Consider the following 13,893-nt stretch of genomic DNA (forward strand, 5'->3'; position numbering starts at 1 on the left):
TTATTAATTAAACACAAAAACTATATCCCAGTACAGCTTTACCACTGTATACTTGCATTATAATATTTTGCAATGTACTCTAGCATATAATAACTTATTTAGACACACATTTATGGCCATTTGTTATCCTTTCATTTTGAACTAAACAAAGCTAACAGTTGTCTAAATGATAACAGAATATAGGTATAGTTAAATTACAGAAAATAAACTTTGTTTTCTTTACAACACAGTTTTTAATAACAATTTAGATAGGTAATTCACCTTTTACTTTGATGATCCAGCAGCAAAGTGATGGCAGAGGACGTCATGTGCCAGAGCGACTCAGACAGAGCCAGATTCAACACCATCACATTTATGGAGTCGATGTGAAATGACAGCAGCTGCAAAACAAAAACAGCCTTCAAAAATAAATACCTTGTCTTCACTCAAAACAAAAAAATACTTTTGCTGCTTGTTCAAAATACTATTTGCATTTTTTTTGCAACAACTCAATTGCTTTATGTTCCACTTTAAATTGTAAAAACGGTTAAGTGAACCTAAACGCCAAAACACATTTTTTGAGCTGTTGACAGTCGTATATGTGTCCCACGCTGCTAAAAACACTATGAGGACACATATATTACACTAAAAAGTGAAAATTGGTTGTTTTTGCGTTATTTCGAGCAAATTCGTACTTCCAGTTAGAAACAAATTTTTGAAGCTGCTTCATGACATCTTAGCATGTATTCCAGCATGTAGACTGGATGTCTGTACCTAGGAGTACCTTATGACGTCTCTGAGTGTGCTGCATTCATTTATGAGTAAGACTTGGTTCTAACCAATCAGTGCACTCTATTGTGTATACTTGCAACTTTATTAATATGCATGACAGCTTCGAAGACCAGTTACAGTGTTCAGACGGCAGAGAGACGCCACGTTGTGTTGCCAAGCGGGAGAACAAGAATTGGTTAGAGATACGGGTAGTCAGTGTTGCTATTATAATTTGCTGCAGTGAAGGTTTTGTTTTCATTTTCCTGCTATAAGAGCGCAGCTGGACTCACGTGTGGATTACAGTGCATGCGACGCTCGACAGAAATACTTGTCTAAGGAACATTGTTTACCCAAGAACTTTTCTCATCTGGAAATGGTGAGATCCGTATTTGTTGGTCGACTCCTTTTAATAAAGACGCAGCTCCAGTTGGTGTTGATTGTCCTGTCTCTACAAATTTGGTAAGTAAGCAACCAGTGGTCTTTGTTTATTTATTCAGAGGCAAAGTTAGTTCGTATCGTCAGCAGTACTGTTTCAGTGTTTAAAGACAGACTTTAGCCAAAATGATTTCTAAGTTAATAAAGTTATTGTACGTTAAAATCACTACAATATTATGGACTGACAAATCTGCTGTAAATGCGGCTCTCTGAGTGTAAACGTAAGCACCACAATCAAACTTACCATCGTGTAGGATTTTCGCTGCATTTTGTGACAGGAATAACACACAACTTTCTGACGATTCCGAGTGCATCTAAGTTACTGAGAAATGCGGAGGGGTTTTTCTCTCATTTGCCGTGCGGTATCAAACATTGCACTAAAAATACACGCTTGCAGCAATTCTTCAAATCAAATATCTCGTTTGTCACAGGGGGCATGAAAGAAATTCCTTAATGAAAGAGCCAAATCAGTTAAAGTCCACCATTTAATTATTTGGCAAATAAATCGATTACTGATGTCCATGTAAACACAGTCACTGTCTTTCTCTTCTGTGTCTGAGTGTTTGTCTATGCCTATGTGAAAATCAGCGTGTGCACAAACCAAAACTCCCATTTTTATGCAAATTTTTACGGACCTACCCTCTTTCCAACCTCTGACACTCCCCCTAAACAGAGCTGGACACGCCTGCTTTCCTGACTTTTTCCAAAATAGAGGTGTGAAAAAACCCTGCTGAAACAAGGGGGTTTCATGGCCCTTTAATTGTTAAATGAAATGTGTGGAACCCAGCATTTTTTTTACAGTTACTTCCTGTGCAAGTACATTACTAAAACTGTATTTAATTTCCTGCTGAATGATATTCTGTGGTATTAAACATGTACGGAGCATGAATTGCTGTACAACAACAGTCAAGTGTTACATGCTGCTCACCTGAGAGAGGAAGTGCAGGGTAGAGGGACTGAGAGGAGGAGGCTTTTTTGGATTCTCCTCTTTTTTGTTTGGGACCCGGGGCCTAAAGGGTTCCTGCAAGTCGAAGCGGACCCGGGCCTCACCAACACACAGCGCCAAAAACCTCCTAAAAACAATCAGCAGAATCATTAAAATTGATCTACTATATTTCTTTGACTACATTTATGCTAACTACATTCGTAATGATACTTACGGCAGGTCTGGGTTAACTATTTTACAAGAAATCCATATCCTGTCAATTTCCTGGAAAAAAAAAGAGAAAAAGAGAAAAATTAATTATTTTATTTATTTCATGGTAAAACCTGTACTAAATAAACAATATATAACATACACATCTGTTTCTCAACAAACATACATTCCACAAAAAAAACATTGAAGGGAGTCATATACAATCTTTTAGTTTGGTTAAAGACAAATGTTCTAACATTTTTCCAGAAGACACAATCATTTCCCTTAAAATATATCCTGAATAAAAATGTTTTCAAATATCATTTAAAAATACAAATTCTGTTAAAATATGTTTTTATCGTCAAAATATTCTTAAACAAGTCACAGTTTTTCTTCCCCTTTCAATGAACATGAGTGTGTGAGTCTTGAGTGTCTGATTCTGCATCTCGCATGGTCATGTCTACTTTAAAAATGGTAATTATTTCTTTAAATTACAAATCGATTTACTTCATACAATTTGTTGTTTCTACATTCATTCCATTTGCCATTTCACATTAATATACTGATTTAAAAAAGGTCAGACACAGGAATTTTACATTCTGTTATCTCCAACTGTAGGGCTTCCTTAGCTGTTTTATCAGCACGCTTGTTTCCAATGAATCCCATATGAACAGGTGTTTAGCAAAAAGTCATTTTCCTTTCAAAATGTCCATTAAAATGTTTTTCTATTATGCTAAAAATTATTGAATGAACGGTTTTCATAGATTCAAGTGCTTGTAAGCAGGATATAGAATTCTGTTTGTTGCTAAGCTAAAAGCAGTGCACAAGCTTCAGCTGTAAATGAGGAAAAAAGTACATCAAAGTTGTGGAAAATGTATTGATTACTGAGTAAATATATGAACTTTCATTTTATGAGTTACTGTACATTGGCTTATTTAGGATGGACATACTGAAAAAACAGGTTTACTATTAAGGGGTGTAAAAGTAAGCTTATTTGTATTGAAAATATTTTGGTTCAAGTTCTCACTTCAGTATGCATGTGTCAGGCTTTTGAGGAACATACATTTAAAAACAAATGAAATACTTCTCTAAATCATCAAGGTATTGGATTATATGTTTAGCACCCCACAAAAAAAATAAAAATACTGAGTGCAGATCATAAAACTAAACATTTCAATATAATGTCATTACGTATATTCCAATATAATAATAATAATAATAGTAACAGCACTCTCTTAGCTTGTTCTAACTTAAAATGAGCTCAAACAACACAATTCTTGAGTTTTTTGGGACAGCTTAATTGTTTTATGTTCAATCCACTTAAATTTGTTAAAAAAAACATTAAATTAACTTAATTAATTTGTGTTGGGTGGATTGTGTGGAACCCAGCATTTATTTTTATTTTTACAGTGAACTGACATCAAAACACATTTTTGTTAGTAATCTGCTGTTTTGTTCTAAAAATCCAGTCTTGCTTAATCATTATTATTCTCAATTATTTACATTGCAATTTTTAATTCGACATCATTATAAATTTGAAATCATTACCTTCTATATTCACACTATATTATATTATAGGAGCCATAAAACCCTGATATTAAAAAAATGACCAAAGTAGTATACTTACAATTTGATACTTCTTCCAATTTTTTTCTGTCCATACATTAAAGAGCACCTATTTTACAAGATGTAAGATAAGCCTTTGGTGTCTTCAGAATGTGTATAGTTTCAGCTCAAAATATTGGGCATTTAGACATTTTGGTGTCTGAATACAGCATAGCTGTATTTGTAGCCTGTGACTTTAAATACAAATGAGCGGCTTCTCCCTGCCCACCATTCCTACATGTGTGTCCACTTCTCATCATGCATTATTTAATAAACAGCAGTCATTGACAGAGACATACTTGGATAAAGCTGAAATACAGCTCATTATTGGCAAATACAAAGTAAGTTTTTTTCATGTATTTGTGGCATAATTTATTCAAGCCTTTCTGAAATGATGAGTCTCACACAAATGCTGTTTGCAATACACACACACACACACACACACACATATTAGAGTTTACTGACACCATGCGGCCGTTACTTTTACGATTATTTAAAAATATTTATTACAAGCACGCTTTGTTTTAAAAATGTTTTAAACTTATGTAACTTATAAAAAAATCACTAAGAGTTGAAACTGACATTGTAATCCAAGTTTATTTGCAAAAAACATTTTGTGGACATGTGTATACATGTTATTATGGAGACATGTCAATCAATTTGGTGGACGTAGAAAAAATAAATAAATAAATAAAAAATCACAGGGATTTAGGTTCTATTTGAATGTCAGGAAATTTTAAACAAGAGACTTGTTGTCTTTATATCACTCCAATATGACTGTGGACACGCTATACCTACACACAGTTCTGTCTAAACAGCGTACAAAAGATGATTTTCATCATAAGTGCCCTTTAACCTTTACAGAGAAATGAAAAAAAAATGCTTTGCAGTAAAACTAAAGTAGTATTTATGGATACTGCGACTTCACCCACCAGTGTGTGTTGAGGCTGAAACTGAAGACTGATTCCTCGCACTGAGAAAAGACCCACAGATTTGATCTTGAGCTCGGCATTCAGGGTATTATGGAAAAAGCGGACAGCCAAACTGCAGGCAAACCATCTAATAAAACACAATTTCAAACAGCTTTAGTGCTTGTATTTGAAAGCCATTTTGTTTAACTCATCATCATTCTTTACTTAAAGCTCCAGCATGCTGGCTTCTTACCTAAAGAGTAAAATGAGCAGAACTACTAGGATGAAAAAAAGTGAGCAGGCAATCAGCAGGGCAGACATTGTGCTGCAGATGTTTCTTCACATTTAGCCCACAATCATGGCCTGGAGATCGCCGACTTCAGACCACCTGTCAAACAGTCACTGGTATGAATTTCTCTATATTACAAACAAAATGATTATTATGACAATAACTTAAAGATACTAATAAAACGGCAGGTAAAAAAAATGATGAAATTTTATACAACTTTCAATTTTGGCGTTTCATAAAGTATGTCAGTCTAATGGAAAGAACATATCCAATACACACTTTTAATAACTTCTTCATAGCACAGACTTTTAGTGTGTGTATTTGTTTAAATGTTTATATTTAAAGGCTTTTTTCTCAAAATCCTTTTTTTCTCCTGCACTGAGCCATAAATCTCAACATTTATCAAATCTCAACTGATGTTCTGATTTTGTGCTAAAAAATATGCAAATTAGCGCACAATTCCTTACGCTATTAATGAGAAAACAGTGACTCATTTGCATATTTAAATACATTTCAGAATAATTGTATTACAAATATTGTCTGTAATTCTTAATCTACTGTCGAAGAAAGGTGACAACTACAAGTTTCATACTAGTTCTCTTGTCCTATTATTCTTATATCAAAACATTATTTGTTACGTCAACTTTAGCCTTATTATATATATACACACACATTACATATATAAACACACACACTAAAAATGGGTTTTGAAATACTAGGTTTTCAAAATCGTTACAAACATTGAAGTGAATAGCCAGAATAGGTTGCATTAATGAGCATTTAACAAAACCAAACTTACAGTTTTGTGCAATAAATGTGATACAATCATTTTTATATTAACATTAATCTTCAAAACAATCTAATCATCCGCTCAGAGGTCTCAGTGTCTTGCCACTCTGGCACTGCAAACAGCTGTTGGGTGGAACTTGTAATGTTGATCAACTGAGCATTAGCCTGTTAGCTGTCAAAACAACACCGCACGCCTCCCACCATGGTTAATGTAACGTCCCAATTAAGGTGTTGAAAATAATGTTCAGCTTTTACTAACCTGTAACGGTTTGTAATGCAGTCCGGTGGATCTTTTACGTGTAACGTTACGCCGCCCCTCCGTCTCATGCTAGGCTAACTGAGCTAACAGCAGCTTCATGACAGACTTCTGTCAACAAACCGACATGCTAATCACAGTCATCTGCTTCCTAAAACGCACACCATTATTAATGCATCCGCTGTTATTTTAATCAACTACAATTCACTCTCATTATTCAAGAAATGGACTTTCCACTTGTAGTACTTCTGTTTTACGTTTTTTTAAGAAATGGATGTTGGATGAGTTCTTCATAATAAAAGCCCCACAAGTTAATTACAGAAGAAAACCATAAACTGTAGAAGAAACTACCATTAAAAAAAACTAGAGCTACAACGGTTTAATTACACATTCTATTTTTTGTATAAAAAACTGTGCAATTCTTACAGAGGCGTATTGTATAATAATTATTATAAATGATAGTGTGCAACCTAGTTTTATGATTTGATAGAGTCAGGTGATTTGTCACCTATATCTCAGATGTTGTCACCTGACCACAGACTCAAAGCACCCTATTTCTCCAGAGACTTCGCAAAATTACTATTTAACAAACACATTTAGCAATTCTATAAAAAATTTGGAAGGTTACAATAAAAAAGCTATTCATCTTTATATATAACAGTGTTTTCCAGTGATGGGTTGCAGCTAGAACCATTAGTATCTGGATGCAGCCTTTATGATGCAAGCTGAGACTGCATCACTCAGCGATGCAATGTCAAACACAATGCACTCAAATGGAGCTAGTGACGTCACTGTGACGGGAAGGGTTAGGTGAGCCCATTAAAAAGCATTGGATGCAGCCCAGATTGCACTGCACCAGGTCTGCAGCCAGACCCCTCTCGCTAGAAGGGCATCCGCTGCGTAAAAACGTGCTGGATAAATTGGTGGTTCATTCCACTGTGGCGACCCCAGATTAATAACGGGACTAAGCCAAAAAGAAAACAAATGAATGAATAACATAGTTTCTCAACCACGTTGCTGGAGGACCACCAGCTCTGCGTATTTTGCATATCTCCTTAACCAAAAATTTAGATCAACTCATTTAGTTATTTAGCAGACGCTTTTATCCAAAGCGTTACCAAACTCATTAGAAGAGTCTGAAAAATACCCAAAGCACGCAGTCTTGGTGGTCCTCGAGGAACATGGTTGAGAAACACTGATTTATATTAATATAGCAAAAATGTTGTAAAAAGTCAGGAATTAAACGTCAGCTGAATAAATAGCAGCTAAATTATGCATATATTTTATTTTAACACTGATTTTCTTCAAAAATTTCCATTGACCTCCATCAATCCACAGATTTCAAGACACTTTCTATGCAGTCTATTTCTTTGCAAGCACATACTCTTTTAAATACATCACAATACAGACGTCTGTCTTCACAGATGCTTCTATGCAATTATAATGAGTGAAATTCACACGTATGCACCAAAATCTTTTTATTTTTTGATAGCTGCACAATATTTCTGACATTACCAATTAATCTCTTTATTTATCAAATTTATTTACACTTTCAAGAGAATAATGACATAATCACAATGATTTATTTCATTCAAAGGTATTCATATATACACACTTTCATCCAGTCCAGAAGTACAGCTGAATTTAGACAATCATTAGAAAACCATTGAGATGCATAACAACAAAATGGTGACTGACTGCACACGTCTTTATGCTGAAGCCTTTTGCTTGTTGTGTTTAGCAAACCACTCATCACTCTTGTCCGCAGCGATGGCCTGTCAAAGAAACCACACATAAATGAGGTTTGAAAGTGGATTTATGGTTTACTGTGTGATAAAAAATAGATACTGATTACCTCATCTAGTAATTGATTCCCATTAGGATCCACTGCAGAAAGCTGCCTGAAGGCCTCGTCACCCACAAAACAGATCTCATGGCCGTCCTGCATTATGTGGAAATCACCAGAGTCAGTCAAGCAGACTATTGACAAACACTTACAGTTTTTAGACAATGGAGACTCACAGGATCCCCAAGAATGACGACTTCCACTGTGGCTTTTCCAGGTGTATCCAGACTCACAAGAGGGGTGATTATTTTCTCACTGTCTTTTTTCATCAGGGCTTCAATGTCAGGCAACTATAAAGAAGCAGTTTAATTTAAATTCTTTCAATGAAGAAAAATGACTGGCTTTCAGAGCTTTACCTGACCTGATCCCGAGGACAAGCGAATGCAATCCTTCCAAAAGCGGTTCCATGATCCACAGCGCCTCCAATGTCTTGCAACTCCAGCTTACACTAATAATAATAATAATGATGATAAATTATTATTATGATAAATTGTTATTGTTGCTTACATCCTTTTTTTTCATTCATCACTTTGTAAACACTTTTAGGATTTTTTTTTTAAAAGAGCAGAAACTTTGAAAAAAGATAATTTTCTTAAATAAAATCTCTTGTAACTACACAAATTATAGTTTATGTAAAATTATTCCCCTGGGGGTTCACTATAGTACATTTATTTGCATTAATAAATTGAAATGCAATGGGTGGGGTGGGGGGTTCTCTCCACAGGACAACGGCACCAGTGCGCTTAAGCCTAGTTCACACTACAGGATTTTAAACATCAGCAGATCGCTGTGCCGTTCACACTACATGACTTGACTTTGTGTCTTTTAATCTCTGTGGTGTTCACACTAGGCAACACTCTGTGAATGATCCACAAGAGGGGGGTCACACACTACATGATCTGACAACAACTCATTCCCCAACAGCTCATTCAAGCTACCAAACCACAGCCAATGAAAATTTGAGGGAGGAGTCGTCAGAAAAAGCTGAACACTATTGGCTGCTTGTGTGCTGATGACATCACTGACAGCGTTTCAAGCTTTGGTGAAAGCATTTAAAAACATTGTCAAATCAGCTGATGCATCAGCGGATTAATCACTCATCTGCAAGGTTCCAGTGGATAGATACACAGAGAGTTTTTAATTTTTGTAATTGTATAACTCTTTGAAATAAAACTTACATATTTATAACACCCTGCCGTTTTCTAACTATCAGTGTATTTCTTTCTGACATTGTCATTTTTTTTATTACAAAACAGTAAAGAACTGAGCATTTCTGCCTTAAACTACCATATTGGTTAAAATGACTGCATGGATGTCTGATACTTTTCGCTGTGACTTTAAATATGTGTGCATTTTCTTGCCTAGCAACTTCCTGCTAACATAAACAAAACTTTCTGATGGCAAAAACATCAATTTACTTCAGATATCTTTCAAAACAGCATATTCTGTGCTGTGAAATTGCTCCTGTTTGAAAGTGAAAATGAAAGCCAAGCCTTTAAGTGTTTTAGTATCTTAACTACATATTTATAGGCTGTATTACCAAAAAAATATTCTATTTTTAGGGTAATGGTGTCATTAAATATGATACCAGACATTCAAAGCTTAATTTTAATATCTCAATAATAGCTTTGAATGTAAATATGTTGTGACAATATGGCGTTTTATATGAGAACAGTCAGAATGAGCAGTATGGTAATTCTAATAGTTACAGAATTCTAGTTCCACTGTTAATATATCCTACTCTCATGTCTGTGTTAACGCAGAATGAAGCAAGTGCGTTGATGCCCATTCTGACCAATCACAGATGTTTCTGCTGAGCTCCTGAGCACACAGGCATTCAGCTCATGCTGATATGCTCTCTCATTGGCTGCAGCTCGTCACTACATCGGACCACACGTGGGGTTGAGTTGGCCGACTGCTCTCGAATATTCAGCATGCTAAATGTTGGATTTCCGTCTGCGAGGTGTCGGCGACGCGTTAGCGAGCCTCGTTGATGCGTTGTTCAGTAGTTCACACATAAAGAGCGGCGAGCGCCGTGCACCCGCAGATTTCTTCCCGATCACAGCCCGATCTGTTGGCGAGCTCGTTAACTTCCAAATCAGGCTCAAATCAGGCTTAAAATCCTCTAGTGTGAACTAGGCTTTACCGCACTCTAGCTATAGGTGGAGCGGAGAGACAGTAATAGATCCAACTAGGTGGATAAGGATGATTGGGAGGCCGAAGTAAAAAAATGTAGCCTTGGTGAGCAGAACACACTTCTTTTAAAAATAGAAAAAAAACTTCCACAAATGGCCTGATATGAGTTTTATTAAAAGAGTCAAACCCAAACTCCTAATCTAAATTCAGAGGGCCTGGTGAGCAGCATGTCCTCATAATTCAATTATCGCCAAAAATATAATAAATGTATTATTTTCAGCCAAACCTGATTATCTGAGAATCCCATTACTGCAATCTTTTTGTCCTCATTTTTCTCAATAACTTTCATTCCCAGCAGGCCAGACCAATAATGAACAGAACGCTGCAGATCAGACACTGCCAGAGAGACTTTCTGGACGGGATCTATTACCAGGAAAAGAAGCAATCAGTTAAGAGAAGACTCATAATGGCACACTGTGACCTCATTTATATAAACATTTCATAAAAGGAAGCTCTCACATCCCTATTATGACACAGTTGTTCTTATTTCTGTAATGAATAGCAATTATTCAAGTGTAACACATTTTTTTCGGCAAATACCCACCAGAGTTTGGCTGTTCCTTGTCTATGAGGTAGAAGCGGTATCCACCTGGAGCCTCAGTCATGTAGAGACAATCTCCAACTTGTGTAAGAGGCCAGTTTAACCTCTTAGCATTACTGACAGCCTGAGCTGACTGAAGAGTGAGACCCTAACAGTGAAGAGAAAAACACAGCTTTAGTTATGTCATGAAACAGAATTTAGTTTACAATAAAAGTCTGAATGCTAGTGAATTCTAGGCCACCAAAAAAAGGACATACTGTTATAAATAATAATAATAATAATAATAATAATAATAATAATAATAATAATAATAATAATAATAATAATAATAATAAAGTATTGCATTTTTGCTTTTTGGATCGTGCTGCATAACACGATTATCATAATTTGTCAACTTAATGACCATAAATGAACAAATAATTTATGTTTCTAAATTACATTTAAATAAAACAGAAGCTGTAATACTTCAAAGAGTATGGTTATTTTATTGGTGGCCATGAATTAAGGTAGAATTCATACTTATATTGTCATTATGTCCTGTTTTCAAAATGCTAATTTTGACATGTGTGGATTAGATTTTACATACATATAAAGCATATTAAGTGAAAGTTTAGTGTCTACTTTCTAATAAAAATGTTAAAACAAATGATTAAATTTTGCCTAAAATAATGATCATCATCATTCAGCATAACAATGAAAATTAATTAGAATTTTTGGTACTTCTAAGCAGTCATCAAATGATAATAAATACCTGTAAATCTGACAAGAGATAATACAGTATTAAATAACTAATACACTAAATGACAGTTTAATGGATGTATCATCACATGTATGATATTCCTTATTACATACTTAAAAAAATAAGAATTCTAAATAAATGGCACAATTTGACAATTTGAAATACAAAAATTGTAATTCTATTCGCTGTATTGTTTCATGTGTCGAAATGTTTTATATAAGTACATTTTTGTTCAGTAATCTTAGATGTTAAGCGCCTATTTGCAAGGTTTTGAAATCAAAATGTTTTATAGAAAAATATAATTTACCAGGAAATCATTGCCAAGGCGATATTCACCCACTCCATAATTATAGGTCAACTCTGCAACAAAGTGGTCATCTTCTGGTCCAAAGCCCACCATGGTTTTGCTCCATTTTCCATCATATGGACTGAAACCAAAACAACAAATATATGCTTTTAGTTTACCATATTTATTAGATATTGTATTCTTTATTAAGCTACTTAGTCACATGAAAATTAAATAAACTATGACTGACCCATTACATGTTGCTTTGCAGCCCTCCTCAAATTCTTCATGGCGCAGAATCTACAAATGATATATATTTATGAACGTTTATACATCTAAAGTTTGAGTCTAAACAAATATGTGGAATGTGACGGGTCAAAATCTGCACAGGCAAGTAACAAAGTTAATACCTCATAAACAATATTAGGAGGCAAAGTTCCCTCTACATAAACAAGATATTAACGTTGACAGCGATTTTACCTTCATTCCCAAGACATCCCGATAAAAAGTGGCTGTCTTGGTCCTGTCTCCAACTTTAAAAACGAAATGTAATGCTCGTCTAAGTGCCATCACTGGTGAAGTTTCCCACTGTAAACGCAATGATCCCTCAAACTGTGTCGATACACAGGACTAGCCATCGACTGCTCTGCTATCGACAGCCCACAGACGTTGAACCAAAAGACTCGTTAGTTTTATGTTTACCTGTACAATCATGCAGCCATATTACGGCTTTATTTCATATAACGTACTGCAAATGAACTAAAACATCCATTTTAAAGTATATTATGACCATAGACTGGAAAATGTTGATTTTGACTAACAGTTTGGTAAGTTATCACACAAAAATTATTTTGGTACAGTCCATTTTAATGAAGAGATGGATCACTTGAATCGGTTCCTTTGACCTGTTTGTTCCAAAGAGTCGGATCCAACATCAGCTGTTTCGGTTGTAGACACAATTTTCTTTTACGCTTTGAACACATTTACACATTTACAAAACCATTTCCATTTTCCACATACTCTACAATGTTACATTTAAAGAATTAGGATGTTCACTCCGAATATATCATTGTTTCACATGGCATTATTTATTATTATTATTATTATTATTATTATTATTATTATTATTATTATTATTATTATTATTATCATTATTATTATTATCATCATCATCATCATCATCATTATTATTATTATTATTATTATTATTATAGTTATTATTATTATTATTTCGTTAAAGCAAGTAGGATAAATTACATTATCCAGTAATAATTACATATGTTTATTAAATAATTTTAAAATAATTAAATAATTTAAATCCGTTTTAATTGTACTCTGTAGCCAATAACAGATATATTTAACATTTTTTATGCTAAAAAGAAATTACTAGCAGTCCTTGTGCCGAGTACCCACAGGAAGCAGTATGAAAAAGTTTGGAATATGAAATCTCAAAGCTGAAATAAGAGCATGTATTTAAGACTGAACAGGAACATTACATAAATTATTGAACTATGTCCAGTTGTGCTTAGAGTTATATATTTTTTATAATTATTATTTTTATCAGTAGTTGTAGTAGTATTAATATTAATAAGAAATATAAACCATTTACCCACAAAAATATTAACAAATCACAGACAAAAATGATAAAATATTGTAACGAACTGAAACAGTTCAACTTGTCTTTTTAATCAACTTTTGCACGTTCAGACATCCTTGTGTTCACTCCCAAACCCACACTGTTCACCCACACAATATTATAACTGTCTCATCCAACAATCAGAAAAACGCTCCCTCCCTCTCGAGTGCGCAGACTCGCTTTTCCCCAAGTCAAGCCCCTTACAACCCCACATTGCAAATACAGATACACCCCAAATAGAACACAGGAACTGTATTAAACCTTTTCAAACATGCTACAATGTACTGAAATGTATTTGAATATAATTTTAATAGATAGATTGAATTTATCTTTTTTTTGTGACACAAGCAGAAAATCTAAATAAGTGTAATAATTTTACACTTTTTCTGCAAAAGATGATAAAGAAAAATGCAAGAAATCCACTGTTCTTTTGTTGTTACATAGCAAAGTCCAATAAAGTGCTAAGAATGAACAGGTTT

General features: G+C 34.4%; 1 protein-coding gene across 1 annotated transcript; it reads right to left on the reverse strand.

Moving 5' to 3' along the window:
• Positions 1-7,655: 7,655 nt before the first annotated feature.
• glod4 (glyoxalase domain containing 4) lies at positions 7,656-12,442 on the reverse strand. Its single transcript, NM_001004613.1, is given in 9 exon segments — positions 7,656-7,945; positions 8,026-8,112; positions 8,193-8,306; positions 8,378-8,464; positions 10,439-10,575; positions 10,757-10,901; positions 11,800-11,920; positions 12,029-12,078; positions 12,259-12,442. Coding segments are annotated over 9 exon segments (897 nt in total). The 5' UTR covers positions 12,349-12,442; the 3' UTR covers positions 7,656-7,879.
• Positions 12,443-13,893: the final 1,451 nt, after the last annotated feature.

This window comes from Danio rerio, chromosome 15 (genome assembly GCF_049306965.1).
Source record: "Danio rerio strain Tuebingen ecotype United States chromosome 15, GRCz12tu, whole genome shotgun sequence".
In the NCBI taxonomy this organism is placed as follows: domain Eukaryota; kingdom Metazoa; phylum Chordata; class Actinopteri; order Cypriniformes; family Danionidae; genus Danio; species Danio rerio.